A 27,733-nucleotide genomic window follows, 5' to 3' on the forward strand; every position below is an offset into this window, starting at 1 on the left:
GGAAGAACTGCACAATCACAAGAACTTGCTATGAGCCAGTGAAGCACACAAAATGGATTCTTTTGGTCTAATAACCCATTTTACCAGTGGTATATATCTGCCCAGGATGGAGAACACACATGCTCAGCTCCAAGCATAGAGAACAGCACATCTGCAGCCTCTGAATGTGGCTCTGCAGGCTGTGGCAGAAGCAATGGCCCAGGCAGTGTTCATCTGTGATGTGGAAAAGTAGCACTTTGTCCTGAGCAGCTACCACCTGCAGTCCAGGGCAGGACAAGAAGCAAATGTCCTTCCAGGCTTCCCCTTAGCCTACTTCCCCCTTTTAGCCTACTCAACAAGCCCTTCTTCATCCTCTGATATACGTGCTGTCCTTCCAGACAACACCAAAGTATCATCGGCAAAGACTTGAGCCTTTCTCTATGGAGATGTAAATAGAAGACTCACAGACAGGTGATGTTTCTGAGAATACTCAAGGAAACAGCCATGTAACTATTATATGATTCTGTAAAGATTTGTTGTGAAACTTGATCTCTTTCTTCCCAAAATCTTTCTAGCAAGCACATGCCTGATATCCTGAGTTTTCACAGCATGTCTCATAGTTAAAAACCCCAAGTCTCACCTGTAATTAGTTTTATATATTTTTAGCATAAACATAAATTGTATATGTTTACTCCATAATGTTTCAACATAGTTATACTCAGTGTGCTTTGTATGAACTATCTGGGTTTAAATACAGCTGAAATGTCAAAACGTAGCTCAGATGTGTCTATTTCCTGATCTAAAATGTGATGAGTAAATATATACATTTTAGTATCCTTGCATTTTTCTTACTTATGTATATTTTATAGAGGGTTTTCTTTTATATATATAATTCCAATTTTGTCTTTAAATATCACTGAGTAATTAATATCCTGAAAATGCAGAATTAAGACTGAGCAGTAATCAGATTTTTGTTTTCCTAAGACTGTGCTCCAGATGATATTATTACACTGGAATTGGTGTAGCCTTTGCATATTAATTTTTGCACCTCGCCAGTGAAATAATGTGTTTATTAGTGCTAGTCAGTTTAAAGCACATCTCAGAAAACCATGAATGAATTTGCACATTACCAGAACATTTCCGGGGGACAATACATGTTTGGAGGCTGCCTCACTTGTAATAGTATGTACACTCCCATGGCAAAAATACTCACAGGGCAGAGTGAGAAGACATGATCCTCAGAGAGCGTATAAAAGTCATCCTGTGCAGAAACTTACTGGGTTTATTCACTTTTATCTCATATTATGAAACAAAATAGGTAAATTACAATGTTCTCATACACACAAAACTATTTGATTGTTTTATCTACCAGTGAGATAATAGAAAGGAACATTGGATGCCATCTTATACAAGAAAGTAATTAATCAAATAGGTCTCAGAAACTACCTGTATGAAGAAACTCATCCCATCTTTCACAGGCAAATCACAAATTATAAAAGGACTCTAAAAAAGCTGCTACCTTTTCACTTGTTTCTGTCAAAGGATTGTTATCACAAACACCTGTTTACTGCCTTTTAAATCAGCCTAGCAGCTGGGTGAAAGAGGAATGCAGAATTATGCAGAGTGCTGGCGTACTGCTCTCTAAGTAGTGCCAGCTGAGGAGGGAAGCACTTGCGTTTGTCGGGAGCGGCACTGGGTAGCATCCGTCGGGGGAAGCGAGCGTGACTCGGAGCCGGCTCCAGCTCAGGCACAAGCGGCGCGGAGCAAAGAGCCCTGGGCAGCCCCGCGGTTTTGGACAAGCAGGCGCGACCTGGAGCCGCGCCAGACAAGGACGAGGGCGGTGGGGTGGACCGCCGCAAGACGAGCGGCACGAACACCTTCACTCCCCAGCACGGCTCTGGGCTCCCCTCCTGGCCGCTGAGGTGGAAAGGGGCAGGCAGGGGGAGGTGCCGGGGGCCGGGCGCTGCCGGGCCGGCGCTGCTCTCTCCTCCCGCGGGCGGCCGCGCTCCCGCCCCAGGCCGAGCCGCTTCTTCAGCGGCGGCGGTAGCAGGGCCGATGGTGGCGGCGCGGCAGCAGCAACGGCGGCGGCGGCGGCACTGGGGCGTGCTGGTGCTGTTGGCGGCATACGTGGGTTATCTGGGTCTGGGCGCCGTCGTGCTGCAGGCGCTGGAGCGGCCGGCCGAGGTGCAGGCGGCCCAGCAGCTCCTCCGGGAGCGCTTGGAGCTGCTGGCCAACCACACCTGCCTGCAGGGGCCCGCCCTGCAGCGGCTCGTCGAGGTGAGCCCGGGCGCGGCGGCGGAGCGGAGCTCAGCACCCGCTGGGGCTGCGGGGCAGGCACTGCCTCCGGCGCGGGGGGGCGAGAGCAGGCGGGGAGCGGCACCAACCGCGCCTCCAGCCCGAGAGTAACTTTAAGAAAGAACCAACAAAAAACAGCAAACTTTTTCCTTATGTAAGTGTATGCGCGCACATCCCGAAGGAGCCGCGCACGGCGTGGGAGCTTTCCGCGGGCAGCCGCCTCGGTCGCGTCGCTCTGTGCCCGGGGCACGTCGGGCTCCCCGAGGGGCGCACGCCGTGCTCCCCGCTGATGGAGGGATGCTTTCGCTCTCTGCTGCCGTCCCACGAGCCGCGGCGTTCGCGAGGTTTGAAGCGCCACCGTCCTGACTGAAGGCAGGCGGTGGCGGAGTGTCCCGTTATGTGACAGTTACCTGCGCTTAATTACAGGCGTTTTAGGTTTGCTCTTGCACTTTAGGAAGCGTGAGTTTACCGCTTGCAAGATGTCACAGAGTATAATTCTAATGGGAAGGCGTTGTCGTGGTAAATTTAGTTGATGTTTATACTTGTGTCAAACTTTTTCCATCTTCTCCTTGTTTAAAAGGAAATAGAAAGTCCTTAGATCTCTTAAGTTATCCTTGAAAATGCTTCTGAAGATATTTGTGGGATGGTTGCAAAACGTCAAGCAACAACGAATGCAGTCTTACTGAAGTACAGGTGCTTGAATTTTTATGATACAGATACAAGTAAAGTGACATAAATGGGTTCTCTCTTTGCTCAGCTTTTGCCTGAAAAAGAAAAACCTGCAATATTGAAGTGTCTTGAGTACTTACCCAAACCCTTTGATTTCAGTCGGTGGTGGTAGTTGAGTATGTACTCCTTGCTTTGGTGTGTCTGCCTCAAATAGTTGTTGCAAAACACAAAGAAAACCCAGGGTTAGTTTATTTTGTTTTGGTGGGTTTTTATTTGTTCGTTTGTAAAAGCAGTGTATGATGGTGACTCAAACCATAGCTGGTCAGTGCAATTCAAAGAATCTAAGAAACTTGGAACTTGTATATATATATATTTTTCATTTTTCCTCTTCAGCACAGAGGAAAATACAAAAGCCATCAAATAGGATAATCATGGGCGTTTCAGCAAGGCTCTGGCAGACAAAATTATGCTGATTCCTTATGTCATACTCTCAACCCTTGGCTTTCTGAGTGCTATATTCTCTGTTAGCAGTCAGTAGTACAGGGATCATATGCTATAAATTTGGGCCTTTGTGAGCTACCGTAGTAGCCACTTTTATTACTTATGGTGTGTGCTATGCTACCTGTGGAATTTAAAAAGAAGTGAGAAATAGAGCAGAGAAGACCAGTCTGGCATTTCATAAAGCTGGATCTTAAGCTTCATTCAGCACCACATTCAGTAGTGGAGAGAAGATAATCACAACTAAGTAGGTAGAAATGTCATTCTGTCTGTTTTACTGCAGCATGACCTCTACATGTTCTTGATACCCCAGGAATAGGAAAGTCACTCAAATCCCTTTAGACCAGAGGTTGTTACAGTATGCTGTGTGAGTACTTAATTGTGACTGAGCAAGCCCTTGATGGCAAAGTTGCAAATAAGCTTTGTTTCATTTTGTGCAGAGTCTGTGGGTGCCTTCATGCTCTGAGAAGCCATACTCTGAGTTCGAATGGCTTTGTGTGTTATTTTGAATAGCTTTAATGCTGAGAAATTAACCCTTAAAAATCTACAGAACTGATGCTTTTCTTTACTCTTTTCTAATTTCCTAGGCAGCAATCACTGGCATGCTCTAGGTATGCTCAAAACTAGATGTTTTTCTGTGCAGTAAATTGTTATTGCAGTACATTACACATAGTTTATCAGGCAGTGTCATCACTGGCTCTTTTCAGATAAGAAACTTGTATTCTAGATACACAGCTGATTATTTGCTAATTAAGAAAGACATAAAGAGTGTTTGTGAAAACGTAAAGCAGTGTGTGAATTTTAATTGCCTTGACATTACTGGAAACTCCTCATTGTTTTCTTATAGCTCTTGGATTCCAGATAATGCTAAACTGTGTTTGTTTTAAGTGTATATGGACCAATATGAAATAAAATCCTAGTTTGCTGAGCAATGTGCAAATGTAATTTTACAACCTCTTTATCACTTAGTTCCTAGTTACCAACCGGGAGGGGAAATCCACTGTTCCAACCCTTGTGCAGATGGGGGAGCAACAGAGAGCTCCAGCTTTAAGGAGCTAGCAGGAGAGCATGGAGTGAGGATGGTTAGGAGGGAAGCAAAGCAAACAAACCATGCTGTAGTAGCTAGATGAGTGGATTATCATTCAGTGATTTCTATTACTTGGGTCCTTTCCAAGGAAGAAGCAGCCTTCTACTTAGCAAAGAGGGTGAAAATAGCAGACCAGCAGTGGAGGAGAATGTGTTAGAAAGTGTGTGACATCTGTGGTGGTGGGCCCCTGCTTCCTGTAGCTGGATTTCATTGGGGCTGTCTTGCCTGGAGGAATTAGCCAGCTCTTCCCACGCAGGAGCAGTTCCACTTTTCCTGAGTAGTTGAAAGTAGCATGTGCAAATGCTTTACATGTAAGCAGATAAGCAATGTACAGTCATGTGTTTATGCACACACAGAGGGCACAATGGAGGCACTGTAGGCACAAGTCTCTCTCTACAGTGCATCCAGGGACATCTACTCAAGGAACACATAAGTTTGACTTTGACCCATCTAACCCCAATTGTTCTGCCATTGTATACGGTCTGACTGCACACTTGCTCACCAGGAACAAGACTGAGAGCAGGCCATCCCCATGAGCCACTAGGCAACATGCAAAAAGGGCAATATATGGCCTTCTTTTCTCATTATGGTGGTGATCTTTACGTGCCAGAATTACTGGGTGTGAGGTCACATCAAAGGAAACCCTCAATAACAAGACTTGCAGAAGATGGCAGCAGATGCCATGATAGGACAGATTGCAGGTGATATACACTTTCAATACAATGAAGAGTAGCTGGACACTCAGCTGGGGAGAAAAATATCTATGTCCAGGCAATATTGTGTTGGTTCTAGATTCTGGAAGTGTCCAGAAAGTGAGGCTGCACACAAAGAGGACACTTCATATGGGTATTTCTTTGAGCTGAGACCTTTTCTGTTCTTTTGGGGTTGGGGACACCTAGACATGCTTTGGTGTGAATTGCTTCTAGTGCAAAAGTGCTTTACTGCATAGTGTCAGTGTATATGTAGCTCTAGTCCAGCTGAGCTATCCTCCAAACTCACTCCTTTTCCTGCATTATTTTCAATGGTTACAGGCACTCAGCTGCTGTACTTGCCAGTGTCTCTTTAATCAGATGATTGGCTGTAGGCCCATGCTTGGAACAGCACTTTTTGTGTGGTACCCTATTACCATGACATCCCTTTCATGCTATCCTTTTTTTTTTTTTTTATCAAAACCTTTTGTGTTGTATACATATTTCCCTAGTACAGATGTTTCCTATACTTTTTATATTGTTCTATTGGTTTTCTATTGTAGATATATAATGCTACTTTAAACACAGTTGCTTTCATAAAATAAGAAAATGAAAGCTGAGATTTATTTTTTTTTAATATCTAGAAAGATGTAAGGTTTAGTGAAAAAGGCCTAATGCTAAAGGGCAGGTTATAAAGTAAGTGGCTGCAGGTGGATCTAGATACTCTTATCTTCAGAGTCAACAGCTAGAGGTACACAGAGAGTTTGAGTAGATGTTTACAAGAGCAGTGGGATCCCACGTGACTGAAAGATCCTCATCAATACCTTGGCTTATACTGACATTGAACCAGCAGAGAATTGTGACAGCTGCCAGGAAATAAAACCCTGCAAACACAGTTTGCTAAAATAATCTTGCACTCAGATGATGCAACAGGAAGGGGTGAGCATCAGAGATCACCTGACAGTGGTGAGGGTCTTTAAGGAACAGCAATGGCTCCTGGTATTGTGGAGCTGTAATATCTATGTAGAACACAATTTGGTCAAATTAATTTGTCACAGAGCTAATCCCCTGTAATCATTTTTTGCAACTTTGTGCTTATCAAAATGTACTACTACTTTGCTTAAGCTACAGCCAATTCATCATTCTTCAGACCTGTTGGTTAGAAGAGCTGTGGGTGCCTTACCAAGAATGTGCATTCTGTGCTAATAATGCCAGCTTCTAGCATCCCATTGACAGAAGTTGTTGAAGGTAAAGTCATTATTCTATAAGGCACTATGTCATCAGACTTCTTGGAAGGTGATGAGAAGACATACTGATGACCTCTTTCTGGTTAGTTGACTCTGCCCTAGGTCTTCTGGTAGTGTCTAGTACCTGTGTTCAAAAGGAGAAAGGCTGCCGTGCTTTTCTCCTTGCCTATTTTATTATATCATACCTCTGCCTAGAGAGAGATGTTCTTTTGATATTATCAAATTCCCAGTTACAGCTGGTCAGGCTTGGTGGGAATTAACAAGGGCATGTAGCCAGCTGGCATTGAGTGGTGAGTGTCTCAATAATCTGTCCTGCCAGAAGATTTGACACCCACAATAGCTAAAGACTGGAGGTGCCTTCTAAAGAGATGGTAATTCTTGTCAGTTGTTTGAAGATGTGGGTTATTCTTATACATACTGGTTCTTCATACTATATCTTTTTTAAGGCAATTAAAAGAAAAACAACTAGGGAAAGAAATCTCAGTTTTACAAGGATAATACAATGCAACCTTTCTGTGTTCTGTAAATTATACAGGCAGCTTCTTTGACCTTCTTTCAACAGGCCCTGCCTATTTCTGTTGCAGCCCATCTGTCTCTCATTGAGGTTCTCATTGAGGTTTGGGAAGTGACTGGAATTCAGCAACACTCTGTCTCATAAAACGTGCCACAGATTCTTCCTTGATATAAAAACTTAATTTTCAGAAAAAGTACTACTGGCTTACATTAGCATTTGTTGCAGAATTACTGCACTAGGCTACATCTTTTGCTCCTCTCCTGTTGGCAAGTATGTCTAGATGAATTCTAGAAACCATAGTGCACATCCAGCTGTGAAGTAAAAGTGCTTTTGCTCTCAGGGTTCCTTTGGTATTGAGGAACTAGTGCCAATTACATTAGCAAACATTGCTGGGGAGATGGGGGAGCAGTTACTTGATCTGCTCTCAGGTTATTCAAGTGACATAAAATTAAGGGAAATAAACCCCAGCATATGAATTCAAAAGAAAACCCAACTGGGTTTTTTTGATTTTTTGTTTGGTTTGGTCTTATTGGGTTGTTTTTGGTTTTTTTACAGGTTTTTCTTTCAGGCAGAATTTCCTCTCCAAAGACAAGGGATCAGAGCTCATGGCTGGGAGGAAAGGTTGATTAATAATCTATTTCTCAATTTTTTTGAAATTAATTGACCTTTTTCCTTGCAATCTGACACCAAGGTTAATGTTAACCATTTTCTTCTGATTTACATCTGGTATCCTGTGAGGCATAAATGAATGTTTATATGCCAACATTGCACAGAATTTCCAGTGCACAAAGTTTGTGAGTTGTTTTCTCATTATTCTAAATGTAGCTTGGTGCCTTTTGAACACCTTATTTTCCTCCTTTATATGTTGCAAATGTGAGGAAAAGTGTCTGTAATCAGGCAAGCTGTTTTCAGGAGTTCATGTATGCCCTGGACAAGTTGGGTTTTGTACATGAATGTATAAACTTCAACTAAACTTAAGAATAAAGTTTCTTACACCAGTCCATTTTTGCCTTTGAGAGCTGCTTTCAAATACACTTAGTAAATACTGCTTTTGCCTTTAAAGGTATCTCAGGATAACTGTCACCTCTGGCCAGAATGCCACAGTTCAGAAGCAGGGGCCAACAGCAATGACAGAACACACAGTTTATAAAAAGGTCATTTTTATGACTCTTTCTCTGTTGGTTTCCTCCAGGAAAAAAAAAAATCATGAATTTTTATGGATATCTTTGGTAGGGTCATAAGCTTCTGGGGCTTTGCTTTTGTCATTTTCACTTAACTTGCTCATCTTGTGGAGGGCAGGCAGATTAGAATCAGCCTTTAATCATTTATATAAAGCTTATTTTTTGCTGTAAAGATTATGGGAGGAAAGAGAAGCACAGTGTTCTGAAGAAAGAGGTTGTGAAGAACATAGTGCCTCAGTTTACATATACACATTCATTCATTCTTTACTGCTGGTCTTAAATACCTTTTCTTGAAAGCTGTATCCTAGTCACATGCTGTTGTGACTCAGTGCACAGGTGAAAGATGGAATTTTTAGCTGGTGTCAGTGAGGTCAGATTAAATAATGGTCCTTCTTTTTGCAGTACTTGGTGATCAGAAGCTGTGCTGCAACCACAGGTGGGTGATGGGGGGGCCCACATGTGTTGATAATCGTGGAAGAGAGGAAGTGTGTAAGCTGAGAAAGCTGGGAGTTGCCCAGAGCTGATAACACAGCAAACATGGTAAATGAGACTTATGGGTATGGCTCGGGGATAGAGTGGCTCTGCAGCAAATACAAAAGAATAAACTTCCATTTTCTGGGGAGATGCAATACTCAAATGTCAAGTGGAAATCAAATTGTAGTTGTTGGGGCTTTGTTTTTTTGTTTTGGAGTTAGTTTCTTTTAGCTAGACAGTATGAACAGATCTTTTGAGTGTTATTCAAAATGTATGGTTGAATTTTTGCTGGTATGACTGTAATAACTACTTTGGGTTTATTGCTGCAAAGCTGAGTAGAACTGGTAAAACTCCAGTATAGGTGAGTGATGCATTATCAGTCATCTGTGGAAGTGCAGCCCCAGAGCTGTGAAGGGTTAAAATTCAGGCTGTAGGAGTGATTTAATTTTTTTTTGTTTCTTTTTTTTGACTCTGATAAGGAAACCGTGGTAATGTTGTGTTTGGATGTTGCTGCAGAAAGAACCAGCCACTGATAGTAAAGGACAAAGGGAAGAAAGGAGTATTGCCATCCTAAAATAAGTATGATAAGGGAGTCAAAAGAAATCCACAGCTTCTTCACAGGGTTACCCCTTAGCTTGAATTCAAGGAGGGAGTTCTTTGCAGAAATATGCACAAAGCAGGCTTTTGTACTGGGATGTAATCTAAAATAGAGCTTGTATTTGCAAGCATTAGCTTATGCCATTCCTAACTGAAACTTCAGAGCTTATACTTGAGAAAGGTGGAGCTGGAAGCTCAAGTTGACTATTCTGAGGCATTTTTTTCTAACAAAGGTAACAGGATATGCATCTACATTTTAAATAAACCTCTTTGAGTGGACATCGTGCTGGTGTTCTAATCACCAGCCATGGCAATATTAAGTAGCACCAAGCAAAGCCTGCTTGAGTGGTCAAAAACCAGAACAGCCTACTTGATGAGAAAATGCAGCAGCCTGCAAATGAAGTTTTATTGATCCATGAAGGTCTAAGAATTTAAAATCTCAGTTTATAAATCCTGTAAGATTTACAATAGTTCCCACAAAACTTTTATCTGTAGCTTAAAATTATGTAAGTATTGTCAGCTAAAGATGCAGTAGTCACTGCAAACTGTAAATTATTACCACTTTAGAGAGGGGGAAATAAGTGCAGAGAAGTGAAACCATGGTTTTATGTTGTACAGCTTGTCTGTCAGTAGAAACCAAAGAACCACTGCATTCTGTCTTTTTCCTAGTATTTTAACTACCTACCTGTTTCCTTTCTGCTTTTTGAATTACACATGACCTTTAAAGTTCCCAAAATATCAAGACCAAGTTCTGCAAGTTCAGTAATTTTTGGGTTTGAGCAGTTGTGATATTGACTGAGGTTTTAGATTAGGCAGATAACTGCTTTGGAACACTGCATTTAAATGCTGCTTCTACCAGTGCCTTTTAATGCATTAGGTTTTGAGGCAGACACTGTACAAATCTCCTAGTCCTCTATCCTATCTCCTAATCAGTGTAAAAATCAGCCTAATTAAGAGAAAAAGGAAAACCCCTGGGATTTCACCTCAAAGTAATCATAAAGTAAACAAAGTTTCTGGTTCTCAAAAAGGATGGCTAAGGAAACTAAGCACTTATGATGCAACATGTTTGGTTTTAGTTCCTTCTGAACCCACAGGCTAAAATATATTTCAAATTTATTTGAAAATCCATAGCAGAAACATATCAACACCTCTTCAATGGAAAAAGCAGGGAGAATTCAGCTGTTCTGCTAGAGTGTTTATCAGCTGGGTTTTTTCCTGTGTTCTCTTTAAAATTATAAACCGTTTTTAATTTTTCTATGAAAAAGAGCAATAACCTAAAGTCTGAACAGCAAGAGCAAAAGTCTAAAGGAATATAGTAAATTAAGGAGAATATTTACTGATATCTTCCTGAATGCTCGGTCAGCCTTCAGGAGTTTGCAATCCAATTACTTCCTGTGCCAGAAGTAATTTCTGTGCATTAATAGCCATCTATGGATTTCTCTTTCATGAATCCACCCCCATGGGCACATCTGCAGGAAGGCAAGCTCCATTAGTTCTACAATTCTCAGAAGAGTCAATCTTTAGTTTTCTGTCATCATTGTTGCTATGTCAAAGGTTGATTCTAGATAGTATAATAAAACATTTTTTACTTTAGGAAAACAAAGACTGTATCCTTATCTCCAACCATTGTGAATCTTCCCTTTTAAGAGTGGCATCAGTAGCTCTTTCTTCCTAACAGTAATGAACTTGACATTTTTTCTGGGAGTGTTGTTTTATTCAAGTGGCTTTGATTTGCATGATATTCAGTGGTCCCCATTGGGCTGCCTTCAACAGGTGGGTGGCCCTAATGGTTAATGATGTTCTCTGGTTATTTGATAACAAGATTTAACAAATAAATGCTTAGAGACTTCTTGCTGAAAGGGCTTGGAGACCTCAGCAAGCACACCAAGTGCCTCAGTGCCAGAAACAGAAAACAACTGGCAAGCCACAAGCTCAGGGCTTGCTCTTTGCTAATGAGTAATGGTTCTGTGGTACCTCCTTCCCACTGACAGCAGTGCAGGTCACTGTCCATTTAGGGCAAATGCTGTGCCCTGTCTTCAGAGCCTCAAGACACATCCTGTGCTTCCTGGCAGTAGCATCACTGCCTGGGGAAGGTTTACAGTGACCCTGGGATTCTGAGTTGTTACAAGTCGCTGCAAAGCTGGCATAGGGGCTCACAACTGCTCAGCCTCTTGCTTCTAAACCAAGCAAAACAGAACTGCTGCAAAAATGTGAATTTAAACATTTAATTGGTTACTTCTGCTTGCTTCTCACATGATATCTTTTCCAGGCTCCTTGTTTTCTTCTTCTGCATAAAGCTTTTTCCATTTTTTGGGGCCAGTTCTTGCAATCCTCTCTGGTTAAGTGTTTTTGCTTGATGTTGAGTGTGATACTGTCTACTACAGAAGTTATATCAGTAAGACATCAGGCAGGAGAATGGACAACAAAAATGCTGCATGTTTGAGTTCTTCAAGTATCCCTGATCCAGCTGATAATAAATTTATCCAAGGACTGTTGCTGTTCCAGCAGGTATATATGTGTTCAAGACTAATGAAGAACTACAGAGATCACAGTTTACAGAAGGAAATTTTGAGGAAAATATCAGGCTTTTAATTTCAAATTTAACTACTGGTTTCTGGAGGTGGGGGGAAATAGGTCATTTGTATAATTTTCCAGTGTCTCTCTTGCCATTTAACTTACTTTGGGAGTTAGTTTACGTTCATGCACACTGATTCCTATCTAGCCCATTGTCTGTAGAGTTTCTTACACTTCTTAAACCAAAGGTCAAATGTTGTCAGCCTGCACCCCATGTAACCTGACAAACCTCAGTGCAAACACCAGACCTGGAAGAAGAATGATGAGGGGGGGAAATTATACACAACTGTTCAAAACAAATCCTTCTGGAGGCTTTTTGAGGCAACCTTTTCTCTCTCTTTTGGTATTTGGTTTTTGGTTTTTTGGGGTATTTTTTGTTTTTCTTTTTTCAGGGGTAGTTGCATGGAGAAGGGAAGCAGGGTTTCGTTCTTTTATGTCACTAATGCTATATACAGAATCTTTTTTTGAGTTGCTCCACTCAATGTTACAGTGACAAATCGCAGAAGGAAGCAAAATGCAATACCACATTTGTGGTCCCTAGCCCTTCTCAGAGCACAGGCTCTCTGCTCTGTCTCATAATTTAGAATTTTATAGATTATAGTGTGACTCTGAGGGGTTTAAGTTGCCTTCACTTATGAGTAAATCAATATATTTCTGAGAATGCTTTTACAGTGTTTATTGCTTAGAAAAATGTGTTGATCTGAGCTGCTCCTTGGTCTTAATGTGACAATTAGTAGCTCTAGAGAAAAGACATAATGATCCTTTTAGTTAAGGTGCTGCTTGGGACCCTGGAAACAGTTTTTAATTCACAGCCCTGTAGAATATAATATCAATTATATAAATTGTGTAGAGCACATTACATCAGTACAATGGGACAGACCTTCCTCACTTTGCAGGCTTGATGTGCCAGTTTGTCTGATGGATGTATAAGCTACAATTCCTTTGCAAAACCAAAAACTGATCAATGTCTGAGTGTGATTCCTTTTATTATCAGTGGTGAAAGTTTTATCAGTAGTCTTTTTTGTTAGGATGGGGACAGAATTATTTAGAATCTGCATGTCTTTTTCAGAGATTATTAATTTTATGTATTCTTGGTTACACTTTGCATTTAGAGATAATCATCTGTCAAGTGAAGTGTGGAATGTTTAGTGTCCATGCTGTGAATTATGTTGTTTTGGTCACAACTGTCATTAACTTTGTTGGCACAGGAAGGTATATTCAGGTGTGGGCACTGTTAAGGTGTCTGATATCTTATTTTGGCATAACTCTGCACACTTTGGCTAGTGACTTCTAAGTCTTTCCCAGGAGGATTGAACAGAATCAGTCATAATGCTAATCTAATGTGTTCATTCCCATTTGTAGTCACAATGTGGGGACAAATTGGCCAACCTGAGTAGTCTCAGTCTCCTATAACATACCAGATACATTCCTCCCCAGGCCAGGGGGCTTTCCTGCAAAGGATCTGTGTCATTTACATATGCATATATATTTGCTGCTCTGGGACTTCTGCCATTGGAGTATCCCATCTGGAAACATTTAATTTCCCTAATGAATATATCATAAGGCAGTCTTAATTATTGTCTGTCTAGGCCTTCTCTAGTTAGATCTTATCTTCCAATCTCTTCCACATTTATCTATATAATCTACCATGTGCATGTGCAACATTATTGTATTGCTGTAGATGTCCTTTTCTTAGAAGCAATATGCTGGCTTTTGGCTTTTCTGACCTTGCAGCCCTTTGGTCTCTAAGGCACAAGAGATCCTCTACTAACAGGGAAGCAATGGAATAGGAAGTGGTTGTAGTTTGGGATTTTACCAGCCAGAAGTGAAAATGCCAGTCACATGAACTTGCCTTAAAGGGGTTTGTGGGATCTCATGTTATTGTCTCTTTGCAGGGTATCGTCCAAGCCTACAAGAGTGGCATAACCCTCCAGGGAAACACCACTAGCCTGGGCCGGTGGGACTACAGTGGGTCTTTCTTCTTCTCCATATCTGCAATAACAACCATTGGTAAGAGTTCCCTGCTTACAGGGCCACCTCACAGGTGGAAAAGAGTGGGACTGATGGCCTGTACTCAGATGCTGCTCCAGCACTGTGTGGTTCCCTGGAGCTTGCAGTAGGGAAGCACAATTGAACCCAGCCCTAGGAGTGCTTTGTCAGTGCCAGTAATGATCTCCAACTGATCAGACACAGGGATAATTAGCTCAGGACATATTCCTGCTAAGTTACATGGCCTCTGGGGCCTGAACTTCATGGTGCTGTACTGTCTGGACTTTCCCAAGTCTTGTGCACTCTGAGGTCTGATGTGAATTGTGCATTGGAATGGGCTTTTCCTATCACAAGGACAGGAATGATTTTGGAAAATTTGTAATACTGACTGTTGTGTCTTTGGAGGCTGCATTTCCAAATTATTCCTCCTTATTACTGCCTGTATTAGATGAGGACCTACTTGTTCAAGTGGAAGTTAAATAACTGGATAAACATCACAATTCAGTTGACTCTGGTTTCAGCAAATGGGTAATGCAAAGCCACAAAAAATGATGGAAATAAGTAGAGGGAGGAAAAGTGGAAAAAATAAAATGTACTGGGTACAGAGCTAGTTAAGGCAGGGGCTGTTAATTATTGCTTGTTCATGTCCCCAAAACCATTAATAACTTGCCCTGATATCTTTTTCTTATGGTGTGACCCAGTATTTAAAAAACATGTCGGGGAGAGTGTGGAGAGATGGTTGTTGAGTATCCAAAATCCCTCATGGGTTTCTTGATTTGTCAGCTCTCTTCAATTTTAAGTATATTTTAAAATCAACATTTTTATTTTTGTACCCAAATGGAACCTTCTTTTGATTTCTGATTGTTTTTGAAGATACGTTGGCTCCAGAACACTAAGCCCCCACGCATGAGCTCAAAGAAGGGAGGGTTTGTGGGTTTTCTGTGGGGGTGGAGGCAAGTGGGTGCTGGTGTGTCATCTTCCTGTGACTCAGTACATCTTTCTGCCCTGCTCTTCTGCACATGCATTGTTCTGCTTGGGTACACACTTTCAGTGTGCTGCACTGCCAGGCAAGGGTTGCACCAGATGATGGCAGTGGAGGCTCATCAGACAGGGTTACTCAGGCTGTGGGTTTCCAGCAGAGCCTGGTCAGTTCCTTCCAGCTTTTGGTACAAAGCAGCATCTGCTCGGAGCTGCTTTGCGTGCCTCAGTAGTGAATCCCGATGAGTTTCTAAGCCGTCAGAGTGGCTGTTTCACCACGGCCAATTTAAGTTAATGATATTCAGGAAGAATCTAATTTATCATGTTAAACTATAAGGGGATGTTGTGATGTCGGCAGAGACCTAGACTAAGTATTTCTGCTCTTCTATACAAAGAGTAGCTGTTAAGCTACTCTTCTCACCCCAACCCCCTGCCCCCACTCCCCTCTTTTTTGAAGTGAAGTCCTTGCCCTGATGGTTAGAGGGGAGGAGGACAGGACAGGGCATGACACAACTGAGTTGATAGCAGAGGCAATTGAAAAGAACCAAATCTTACAGCTCTTTATCTCATGATTTTAAAGCTGGTGCAATGACTCTAGAGGCTTGTTAATGATTTTCTGTTGTGGATTTGAGAATGTCATACAAGCCACTTCTATGCAGAAAACTTCAGACCACTGGACCCTTCATTCTGCTTTTTCAAGTGAAGTTGTTGCATACAGATTAGTGTCATAACACTGTTGATAACAATATGTTGTAGAAGATAAAACTACAAAGGGTTTCACAGAGCCTTACCCTAAATGTGTTATCATAATCTCTCTTTATGCATTTTTGAGGTAGTTGAGGGGTTCAGCCTCAGTGAGGATAGCACGGTGTGACTGGGAAGGATAATTGATTATGTCAAGTAAAGAGACAAGCTCCTTTCCAAAGACCTCAGTGAAGTTCAAAGGGATGAGTCACAATAGGAAACTTCATGTGTAAGGTGTGGCAATGAGATAAATGACAATTGAGAAGACCCGTGGAGAATTTGTAGAGGTTTTAGTGTTCTTACATGGCAAGGAAGGGTTTATCTCAGACTGTGATTATGGAGCCAATGAAAGCAGGTCCATTGCACAAGATTAGCCTATAGGACTTAAAACCCAAGGCATTCTGGCAAATGAGTTCAGAAAGGGTAGACTTAAGATGATAAAGCAGAAGAAAGTGCTCGGGAATTTAGGGGTACTATATGAAGATTTTGAAGAATATGGATGGCCTCTATTCCATGTGTTCCAGCTGCTGCAAGTCCTTTGGCTTGTCTCTTCCACATTTTTAATTTGCAATTAATGCTATCTATGCCTTGCTGGCCTCTTATGCAAAATAACAACTTTGAGACTCTTGTCCTTAGTCTTCTCCAACAGCACTGCCAAAATCGCTATCACTTTTACCTTCATCAGTTTCCTTTGCGATGCTCTTTCCGTTCTGCCAGCTTCTGTATTCTACTTTGGGTGCTTTAACCCCCCCCCCCCCTTAGAAGGCTAGGTCCATTTCTCAAGTCCTTACCAGAACACTTTATCACTGGGATACAGGAGGGGATGTTAACTTCTTTCCCCATTAACACCAACTGAGGGAAAGCCGAGTTAGCTTCTTTCCCCACTAACAAGGTTTAAATCCCTGTGTCTCCTGTTGCACCATCCTCTGCCCTGTATCCTTCTTCCATTTAAATGAGAGCCTCATCTGTTTTCACTACTAGTGATTAGAAACAGCGTGAGAACTTTGCTTAAAAACAGTGAGTTCTAACCTGCAGGCTGTACACAGTTGGTGCCTCAATTGCAGATGTTTAAAGAACAGATATGTATGAACTAAAATATCTTGTTTAAAGTGCCCCAAAGCCTATGTAGTTTTTGGCCAATATCATTATTTGAATGGAACTGCATTTATAACTTTGGGATGGGCAGCCCTGGCCACCTGCTGATTCTTTCTCCCCACTGTTACGCTTCTGTGCTTTCCTCATTGCTGTCCTAGACATATCATATCATACCGGATTTTATGTTATCTCATTTTCTGCAGATTTTTCCATAAGAACCCTTTCTCCAATGCCTTGAAGGGTCATCCTCAGAGTTCCTGTAGAGCTGTAGTAGTAAACAGTGATTAAAGAAAGAAAAGCTAACTTGCTCCTGTTTTTATCTCTCAGACTTCTTTATCCCTTGCCGACACAAAGTCTCTCCTTTCTGTGTTTACTCTCCTCCTACTTAGTTTGGACTAACAGGGCAGAGGTCAAAGCAAGTTCAGAGTGGGACACAAGATCAAAGTTCCTAAAGTCAAACGACCACAGGGTGGTGTAATTTCAGAGAAGGTGCTAGGGAAAAGTTCCTTCTGTAGTCGGTGTTGAGGCTGACTCGTCTGGGCAAGCCTAGTAGTAGGAGGAGTTTTGTCCTCTCTAGCCTGAATGTCCCATTTAATATTGGGTGGATGATGCCATTGCCTAGTGCTGTATTGCCATTTTCTGGTGGCACAACCACCAGAATTCAGTTGTGTGAATTTCAAGGGCCCTTTTTAAAATATAAAATGGGCCAAGTAAACCATCTCACTGTGAAGCAAAGAAGGGAAATACCTTCTCCCTGTTCTTTCCTTCTCTGCTTAGCACAGCACATAGCTCCCAAAAGCAGGTCCCCAAAGGACTGGGAGATATCAACAGAGGCTATCAATATCTATCTATCAATAGATCAGGCTATTCAGTGAGTGATAGTATGAACCACACTGTTACAGACATTTACTAGTTGCCCCAGAGGATTCCAGTGCAGGGAATAAAACAATACCAAGTTCAGGGCTGTGAAATTCTGGTAGGATAAAGCTTTGGACAGCAAGAGTTTTGTAAGGACTCTGATCTTCTGCAGTGCTGCCCAGTGTCTGGTGCAGCTCCTGAAAAATGGTCAGGTTCCTGCCCATTGCTGGCTGATAATCTGTTGGGGCATCATTTAAACTAACTTCATGTCTCAAAGTGGTTAAAATACAGAATAACAGCTTGGGACCACTTTCATATTTGAATCCTCTGTGAACCTCAGGATCCTCTTGTGTAGGGGAGTTCTCAGCTGAAAAGCTGCCCCTGTTGATGTGTTGATCTTTTCCCTGCCCTGTGACAGCTGGCAGAGCTTCTCTATAGGCTTGGCCAAGTAGGATGTGGCACAGTGGTCCATGGGAGGTCGCTGGTGGGTTTGGGGACAGCCACTCACAGCAGCATCCTCTGAGCTATCTCCTGAGCACTGGAAATGTGTTCTGCTTTCCTGACTGCATGCTATCTCACCCAGCTGAGCCTAAGCCCACTATACAGCTTTCAGTGTATGCACAGCACGAGTCAAAGACTGCAAAGACTCGTCTGAAACATTTTTTTCACTCACAGAAGGAGTGTGCAACCAAATTTTACTCTCATCTGGAACTTCATAGGGCTAAAACTGTTAATAACTTCCCTGGTTCAGCTTGCCAGGGTCCCAATGAGCTTACCCACATAAGACACAGTTCCTGAGATTCTGCCACCACCAGTTTTAAAATCAAATTCTTCAAATTTTTGCTTTGTTCTAACCATAAAACTGAGAAGCCAATGCAAGCAGTGTGGCTGCTTGGGGATTGTGTCCTGTTTCTGTCCTACATGTACAGGCTCCATGCATCCTCCCTGGATGGATGCATTGGGAATAACTGACTTCCCATGCCAGGTGTCCTCAGCTGTGTCCAGCTGATGAGTGTTCTTGAACTCAGTGCAGACTTGGGGAATACAATATGAAATCTCACAAGAAAGTTGAGAAGCCAAGCATGTTAATATGTTTTTTATAGTTATGGAGACATTCAAAACAGGAGGCAGGATAGGAACCCCTGACTCACTGATCTTCAGGTGAATGTAGATGGTACCAAATGACCTCTGAAAATCCTAATGCTTGTAAGATCATAAGATAATTCAGGTTTCCTGGTATCTGAAGAGCTCTCCAGTGCAACTGTCTACTTAAAGCAGTCAGCTGTGAGGTCAGAGCAGGCTAATGAGTGCTTTGTCAGGGTCACCTTCCAGCTAAGCTGGGGCCATGCTCACATTTTAAGGAACCAGACCAACATTACCATAAGGCTGTGATCAGTAGGTGTGTTTGTGGTTTTCCCACTTTGAATTTTCTTTTTCCTTTTATTTTTGGTTAATGAAGCACTTGAATTTTTCATGGAAAAAACCACTTTCATTTGTGCTGGATTAAAACATCCTGATCACTTGTAAAGACACAAGGGAAAGAAATTTTAGATTTCCTGAAAAGTGTTAGAGGAGGAGCTAGTGGTGGGAGGAGCTGGAAGCTTAAGGATTTAATTTCCTCCCATGCCTGGGAAAATAGGAATGTGGCTCACTGAACATCACCCCATCTGCCAAGCAGAGAAGTTTTACTGAGTATTTAAATGTGTAATGCAAAATAAAATAATTCTGGCATTGACACCCCTCAGTGAACTGCACAGTGGATACCTGGTCCCCAGGCTTAGATGAATTCCTGGTTATTCAAAGCAAAATATTGTCAAAAAGAGCAATCTGTAAATTTGGGGTTAGACCCATGTCTGTAGGAAGTGATGGCTTGTATACTTTCAGGTAAGAGAAAAGATTTAATAAAACAAGAAGTGTTGCTTCTCTAACCATAGCTTTATCAGTGATTATAACACTCAAAAATTTCTAGCACATTTTTGAGGGGATTTGGTTTTATGCTAACTCTGGATTTCTTGGCAGATTAAATTTTTTGGTAAATTTTCAGATGTTTTTCAGCCTATGATAGACACTTTTTGTTCTAAGACTTTTTGATGAAAATACTCTTATATCTGAACAGTGAGAACAAATCTTTCATTGTGGATAGCAGGAAGTTGCAGCTGCCTCAGTTAACTGAGGGCACTGCAAGTACTGTCTTGTGAATGAAAAGATCTTTTACTAATAAGTCTTATCTTCTTAAGAAGTCTACAGAGATTCTGAATCCCTCATGGGCAGGAATGTAATGGGAAAGCAGGGAAAAAATCCTGAATTACTTAATATGTGTAACAGAAGCACATGAGTTAAAGCACATGGTAATGAGCATTTAGAAATAAAACCACTCTTGTTTCCTCCAAAGAAGCTTAACTTACATTGCACCTTATTTCAAAACAAGAGGAGCTGTACGTGCACTTAATCCAGCTGCTTCAGTGGAAACACACTTTGATGTCTCTGCAGATTTTAGTGATCATTTCTCAGTGCCAGGTGACATCCCAGCTGCATGCTTATGGGGGATGTGACACAACTGGCAGTGCTGTTTTAATTTCTAAATCTGGTTCAAATCTCCTAATATCTAGCTCACAGTGATTTAAGACACCAACTAATACTGAAGAGGGTAAGTCCTATTTTCCCATTCCTGCTTGAGTTTTATAACATTTGAGATTTATATACAATTAGGTTGGCATTTCTTTGTCTAGTGCAAGAACAAGTGGATGTAACCAGACAGGAGTAAATTTCTGGCCATTTTGCATGATCTAAAGTCTTCTATGCTATTTGATTATATTTTCTATCCTATATAAAAGCTGGTGGGACATGGTTTTTTGGCATGTGTACAGCAACTGTGTACCAAGTCTTCAGAAAATTGACTTAAGCTGCTAAATCCAAGGGAAAAGGGAGCCAGAGAAATCAAATGCAAAGCATGTCTGGTGTTTGGAGGGCTGGGTTTACTGCACACATTACACCTTCCTACATCATTCAATTTGCCATTCTAAATCAATTGTAACATACAGGTTAAGTTTAGGTGCTCTGACATCCAGCACTATGTGGCATCCCCACAATTCTGAAGGCTGATGTGCTTCACACAGTGACCAGAGAACACGGGCCTTTTTTCTTTTCTGCAGAGAAACTTAGAAACCTGTGGTTAAAAGAACTGTCCAAGACGTTACAGAGTCTTATAAAACTTGATATAATAGGAAAAGAAAGGGGAAGGGTTGGGGGGAAACCACCTTGGGAATAACTGGCCGTAAATGTACGTGACTCATCTTCAGCCTCCAGCGCTACAGTAAATGCCCTCAGCACTTTCTCCAGGGCCAGGTCAGGCCACAAGACACCCTAATCCCATAAGAGAAAAATTGGAACTAATCCACTGAAATGTCACAGCCAGTATGAATTGCATCACACCAGACACATCTTTCTATAATTCACTTAGAAGGGGTCATCTACCAGATGTAATTGCCTACATGTCTCATTTACCACACTTGTTAGTCTAGAAATGGTGAAAGATGGCAGAAATTAGCAATCATTGGGGAAAAGTGCATTAACATTGCAAAGAAGGAGTAGCACTGGCATGAAGTCTTAATTTAGCCCCTTTTTTTGACTGTATTTCAAAACAACTAGTTACATAACAGCACCCCATTTTTTCTGGGGGATGCTCTCCCCCTTCCCAGGGACAGGCTCCTGGGGCTCCATTGGAGGTTTATTGTGTGCCTAAAATTATTGAAGGGGATGTCCTTCATGTAATCAAATTTGGGATTTGTGGGGTTCAATACTTAGGAATAGTTGGCCCCCAGACTGTTTTCTGGGTGTAGTTTGCTGGCAGGCATGCACAACTAACTGCAGAGTTGTCCATGGTGAGAGATTTTTGCCAGCAAAAACTTGGCATGTGTAGATATCCCCAGCTCATAGCTGCACACATTTCTACATTGCTGGTCAGTGGCTTATTGCATCTGGCATGTGACAGAGGTTAGTGAAGAAATGGCACTCTCAAGTTAACCACAGAGATGTTTGCACTCTCACTTATCTGGGATCCAGAGCCCAGCCCTGGGGCCTCTCCCTGCTGGGCACTGCTCACTTGCCCTGAGGCTACAGCACCCAAAAGCAGGGTAGCAAGGCAGGCGTGGAGGGAGCGCCTCTGTGCTTGCTGTGCCCATGGCTGGGCGGTGCTGGGAGGGGAGAGCATTATTTGTGGTGAAAAGATAATCTTCTCTGTGGACATACAACAATCTCTAATGAGCAGAGGTGAGTTTGGAATGTAGTTAAGGCCATAGGTCTCTGACTGGCTAAGGCACTGTTGAAATGCTGGTGGTGTGCTAGTTCTTCTGTCTTTGAAAGCATCCCGTCAAGTATACCCTTGTTAAATCTGAGTTTCTTGTGGCAGAAAACACTGGAAATTACAAGTGCAAGTCTGCAAATTTATGGGAGATTTTAAAAAGAACGTATGTGGAATGGAGACAAGTGATTTCGAAGCCAGAACAATCTGGGGATACAAGCAAGGCTGTGATTGCAAGGCAGGACCTTTTATTAGATCACTTCCTGTGACTAGAAGAAAGAGGAAAAATTTAAAACTCCTTTCCTTTATCTTTAGGTCGTAAATTGAAGTATTTTACACAGGTTAAATGTAATTTCTCTGGATATATTGACTCTAGACAATAATTTTGACAATTTAAGATGTGTTTGGTACTTTTGGTGCAAAAGGATATAAGCAAAGAGGCAGTGTCAAGTTCACTAGTCCTGTGGGACAAAAGTAGAAAAGGGTGGTTGTTATAATTAAACCACTATTGTTGTGATTCAGAGACCATCTGACAGCGATGCAGGATCATGTACCAGTAAAGCCCATGCCAACAATGCTTACAAAAATTGAACTAAACGGAAGGTTTGCATTTACGTCAGATCCCAGCCAGGGCACTGGGTAGGGGAGAGGAAATTGACTGGTAAATGGAAAAGGAACTAAGCAAAATTGGCAGCAAAAGAAATGTTATTTTCCAGCCCACAATAGGATATGACAAACAATGGATGTAACTTACAGTTATTTATAAAAAAGGTCCTTTTGGAGCAGTGACCTTCTCACCTAACTTCTGTGGATGATGGAGGTTCACCCCTCCAGGGGGAAGGGGTGCAAGCAGAGACTATTTTAGATTTAATGCTTCATTCCTCCCTTGTCTAGGCTATGGGAACCTGAGCCCCAGCACTGCAGTTGGTCGAATCTTCTGCATTGTGTTTGCACTTTTTGGGATCCCCTTGAACCTTGTACTCCTGAACGAAATTGGGCACCTGATGCTGCTTGGGGTTCAGCATTGTGCCCGTCACCTAGAGGAGGTGTTTCACTGGCAGGTAAGCAGTATGACAGGCATATCTCAAAGAAAAAGAGACAGGGGCATTGTCTGGTGTTTGAGATCCTATGACTAACAAGGAGAGCCTGGCTGGCTATTTGACCAAAAAGGCAATAATACTCAGGAATAACTGGAAGCAAATAAATTTAGTCGATGACAGCCCTCTGAGGGGTCAGATAAGGTTGTTTATTAATTGAGGGAAATTCTGTGATGAATGACTTCCCCTACAGCAACAGAAGTGATAAAGGATGTGAGCAATGCACAGTCCTAGACTATCTAGTCTGTTTATCATCAGTTTTATCTAGAATTGCATGTGTAAGTTACATGGGAGCATTTGTGGAACAGGCTTTAAACTGGCATGAATTTAGGACTTATGAAGGTGATGCCCAATTTATGTTGGCTTAGTGTCAATGTCTAGCCTCAGCTGGCATCTAAGTACCACACAGTTACTCACCCCTTCCCAGTGGGATGGGGGGGAGTAAAAAATTCATGGGTTGAGGTTGTTTAAAGACAGTTTAATAACTAAAGTAAAAGTTGTGCACACAAGCAAAACAAAAAAAGGCATTTGTTCACCACTTTCCATCAGCAAGCAGGTGTTCAGCCATTCCCAGGAAAGCATGATGATGCATAACAGCTACTTGGGAAGACAAACTCCATCACTCTGAACATTCCCTGCTTCCTTCTTCCCCCAGGTCTGTATTGCGAGCATGATGGCATATGGTATGGAATACCCCTTTGGTCACTTGGGCTCAGCTGTCCTGGCTATGTCCCCTCCCAAATCCCTGTGTACCCCCAGCCTACTCACTGGAGGGGTGGAATGAGAAGCAGAGAAAGCCTTCACACCGTGCAGGCACTGCTGAGCAACAATATGAACATTCTGTATTACCAACACTGTTTTCAACACAAATTTAAAGCACAAACTCCTACTACCTACTGTGAAGAAAATAACCATCCCAGCTGAAGCCAGCACACGTGTAGGACAGACACGCCATTTGTTATAGTGGAATTCAATTAATGTTTGTATATTTTTGTGGAGTCCATCGTCATATCATCATCATCTCCAACTGGAAAACAAGCTGGACTTTCCTTGCTGCACTTCTTGTGACAAACTTTTTCTTTTTTTTTTTCCTTCCTGTTTTACTAGAATAAAACTTCCTTCCTGATGAAGACCTGTGCACTGGTAACTGGCTTGTTATTGTTCCTCCTGCTACCTCCCTTGTTATTCTCTGACAAAGAAGGCTGGTCTTATGAAGAAGGCTTCTACTATTCCTTCATTACCCTCAGCACTATAGGGTTTGGAGACTATGTGATTGGTGAGTAGTTCACATTTCATTGCTTTCACCTACTGAGCAGCAAATCCATGACATACAAAGCTCCCCACAGGGCAGTTTGGCACCAGAAGCAATCCCCAGACCTGATGATCAGTAAGTGTGGTGTGCATTTGGCAGGTGGGAAAAGACATGATTTCCTCAATGCCACCTGAGGAAGAGCAAAGGCATTGTTTCCCAGTCAGTAGGTGGCATTGAAGTGGCCTGTCCCTTGAATGACTACGCCACCAGGCAGGAGTGCCATGGTTTAATCACAGTGGATGCTGAGGACACACTTTTTCACACTCCAGTGCCACTCTGCATCTTCTTTAACAGACAGGGACTGTTTCTTCTGTCAAAACCCTAGATAACTACTTTCTAAAAGTTAACTTAAGTCACTTAGCTATAGACTGGCAGGCACCAGGCACTACTTAGTTTTGGATGCCAAAACCCTTTGCTGGAGGAAATGGGATTGGATCCACACCCACTGCATTACTGAAATGCAGGACACGCCTCTTTGATAAAGACTTTCTCATTAAAAACAAATTGATTATAGAAACACATGCACTCTTGAATTCCTGAGAGACAGAAAGACTAAAACATCCTATTACGGATTTGCTATTTTCATTTCTTCATAGCACTTGCTTGATGCTTAGACAACTTTTGTGGCAGTTACTTTAGGACTTGTCTGTAATGCATCAAAGTTATGATTAGAGCTTGTGTAGGCACATGTAAATAAGTTAGGAATAAAGTTAGCTTGGGCAAGGGTAGCCAGATGGAGCTTGACAAAAGCTGGGTCAGCTCATCATTTTCCTATACTGATTTTACAGATAATGCTGATCTCTGTGCTACAACAACTTTACTTTTCTCAGTTTCTGGTAATGCATTTGGTATTCCTTCCTCTTCCAGGTGTGCCTTCACCTGTGTAGTACCTTTGTAACTGGAATACTGCCATAGAGACACTAGGTTTGATATGGGAGTAATTGAATATGTCAGTTGTGGTGTGTAGAGGCTAAACAATTTTGCCTTACAATCCTGTATGTGTGGTTTATGCCTTGAAAATAAGGTTCAGGTGACATTCACACTGTTTCCCCACTAGTGTGATACAGAGCTGGAAGGAATAAATGACCTGTGGGGAAGCATCTCTGCAGAAAAGGACCTGGCAGTCCTGGTGGGCACCAAGCTGTCCATGATCCTGCAGAGGGTGCCTCTGTGGCTGTGAAGGCCGGTGATAATTTCAAATTGTCTTCCAAGGTCTGGTCATTCTTGGAGGTTTCAGGACTGCTCAGGCCTCTTTTCTCCTGCTCTCAGAGACTCTCTTGCTTATATCTGGTTTAACAAGATACATTTCGTGGTACATAAAACCTGCTTGCCTCTCTGCCTGCAGGGACCTCTGTTACATGCTAATAGAATATTTTGGTGCTGAGTGATAAGCAGAGAAAAACTGTGTGCTTGAATGTGAATAATTTCACGTTGACATGGATGTAATTTGGGATTTAGTTTTCTTTCTTGAGAGTGATATTTGCAATTCTAAAGGAGTACTAGGCTGTTGCTGACAAATCATGAAACATACTTACAACATCAGTTCACATGCTAAGTGGATGGCATACTTGTGTTTTATGTAGAAATCACTAATATTCAGTGATATTTCAACTGTCTTTGCTTTACATGTAATGTCTCCTTTGAGGCACTCTTGATCCAATGTAGAAATGTTTTGGGTGATTCTGTTGTAGGGATGAACCCAGATCGCACCTATCCAAGCTGGTACAAGAATGTCATCTCTCTGTGGATCCTCTTTGGGATGGCCTGGCTAGCACTGGTTATCAAATTTTGCATCAACCTTCTAGAGAGCTCCAGTGACTTCTGTCAATGCAACAAGAACACAGAGATGGCTGAAGATTTAATGGATGGTAACAAAAATAGCATGACTGGACTTCAAAATGCAGACATCTGCTGTGACAAAGACACAAAAGCGAAAGGACCAGTTGATTCTCACTCTTACACAGCTCCTACAGAAGCCCTCTAGGGAAGAAAAATGTTTTCAGTGTCCTGTAGGTTTTAGTGCACCAGAGATGAACTATGTAGAAATGTGTACGTGGAGCTGCTCTGACCTGTGAATGAGGTGAAAGTTTGCTTATTGAGCTTGAAATGGTTTTATTTTGAATTGAGCAATGACAGAATGTTTCATTTCCAGCACCACCAAGTACTACTGACAGGACTCTTAGCCAAAAGTAGATTTATGGAAATATTACCTGCCCTCCCACCTCAATCTATGAGGTAATCTGACATCCCTGAGCAACACTAGCTGTTGTGCATTTCTTTGCATGATTCTTGCAGCCTCTAGTCATACAAATGGCACTTTGCAAATGCCACAGCCATAAAAGTGCCATTGAATGCAGGAAACAAATGGCATATTGCCAAAAGAAATGAAAAGCACTGATTAAAGCTATCTGGCAGTCATGGCAGATGTGCACCATCACCTATATACTTGTGCTTGAGAAAGGTGATGACATGGTTTTGCTCTCTGGTCGTTCATACGGGGATGGCAATGAGGAAGAGCTCATAGAGGTGCCTGACAGATCATTCAATTTTTTAAAATGTAATTTCTGCATCAGAAGTCTGCTAACAGAAAGAGACTGGGTTTGCTATTCCTTACTTCAGAACTTATGTGGGTTCATTCTTTGAAGTATTTTGCAGACCAGATGTCATCAGCTCACTGTGACAGTTCATTTAGATAGCTTTGTATTTTGTCACATCTTGAAAGTCAGAAAAGGACGACTAGAGGCAATTTTAAAAGTCAGTGGTTCCAACATTTTCCTATCACCAAGATTAACAAGGTCTACTTCAGTCTAGAAACAGACTGAATTTTCTTCAACTATGACCAAGAGATGCAACTGTGATGAACTTTTCATGTAATGAATAATTAGTGTACCTGTTCTATCTAACATCTTATATATAATCACAACTGTCTTTGATCTGTGGAATGGCATGCTTATTTGGCTTTTGTGTCAGTCATGAAACAGAACTTGGTTGGGTCGTTTTAGTTCCATTAAATTCTCAAAAATCTTTGCCATTTATAAAGGCACAACAGAATCTAACTCCTGGTGCTGTTTGTATTCCGTTCTCTGTTCTTCTCATTTTGTTATTCCTGTTGTGCTATTTGCATCCCAAGCATTAACTGTGAAAGCTTCACCATGGCAGCAAACCAGAATGAAGCATTTGGCTGAGCCTTCAGCTTTTGCAATGAACCAAAGTTCCATGGGGTTGTTACAGAAAAGACTGAAAACATAGTCTGTTGGAGTATGGGACTGAGAAATTAGAAATATCTTATAGCTATATTCACAGAAGTGGAGTGAGTGAAAAGTGTACAGTCTTCAGGAACACCAGTTCTGAAACACATTGTGAAAAAAGCATTTCCAGAAGAGGCCAGTCTGAGTATTGATATCTGGTGGAACTGATTATAGGAAAAATTGCAGCAAAAGGGATCAGCTGAATGAAATTCAGTCTGTTTACCTTTTTCTGATTGCACAGTAGTAAATGTTCTCTCAAATACTGTTTGAAGGGGCAGCAGAGATGAGGAAGGGAAACAGAGGACCTC

The 27,733-nt window shown here is 41.9% G+C and overlaps 1 protein-coding gene across 1 annotated transcript; it reads left to right on the plus strand.

Moving 5' to 3' along the window:
* The first annotated feature begins 2,034 nt into the window (after positions 1-2,034).
* Positions 2,035-27,250, plus strand: LOC103821601 (potassium channel subfamily K member 17-like). Its single transcript, XM_030236004.2, has 5 exons — positions 2,035-2,256; positions 13,700-13,814; positions 22,663-22,829; positions 23,973-24,141; positions 25,869-27,250. Exons 1-5 carry the CDS (start codon positions 2,035-2,037, stop codon positions 26,159-26,161), a joined length of 966 nt encoding a protein of 321 aa, XP_030091864.1. The 3' UTR covers positions 26,162-27,250.
* Positions 27,251-27,733: the final 483 nt, after the last annotated feature.

The sequence above is a fragment of the Serinus canaria genome, chromosome 3 (genome assembly GCF_022539315.1).
Source record: "Serinus canaria isolate serCan28SL12 chromosome 3, serCan2020, whole genome shotgun sequence".
Lineage (NCBI taxonomy): Eukaryota > Metazoa > Chordata > Aves > Passeriformes > Fringillidae > Serinus > Serinus canaria.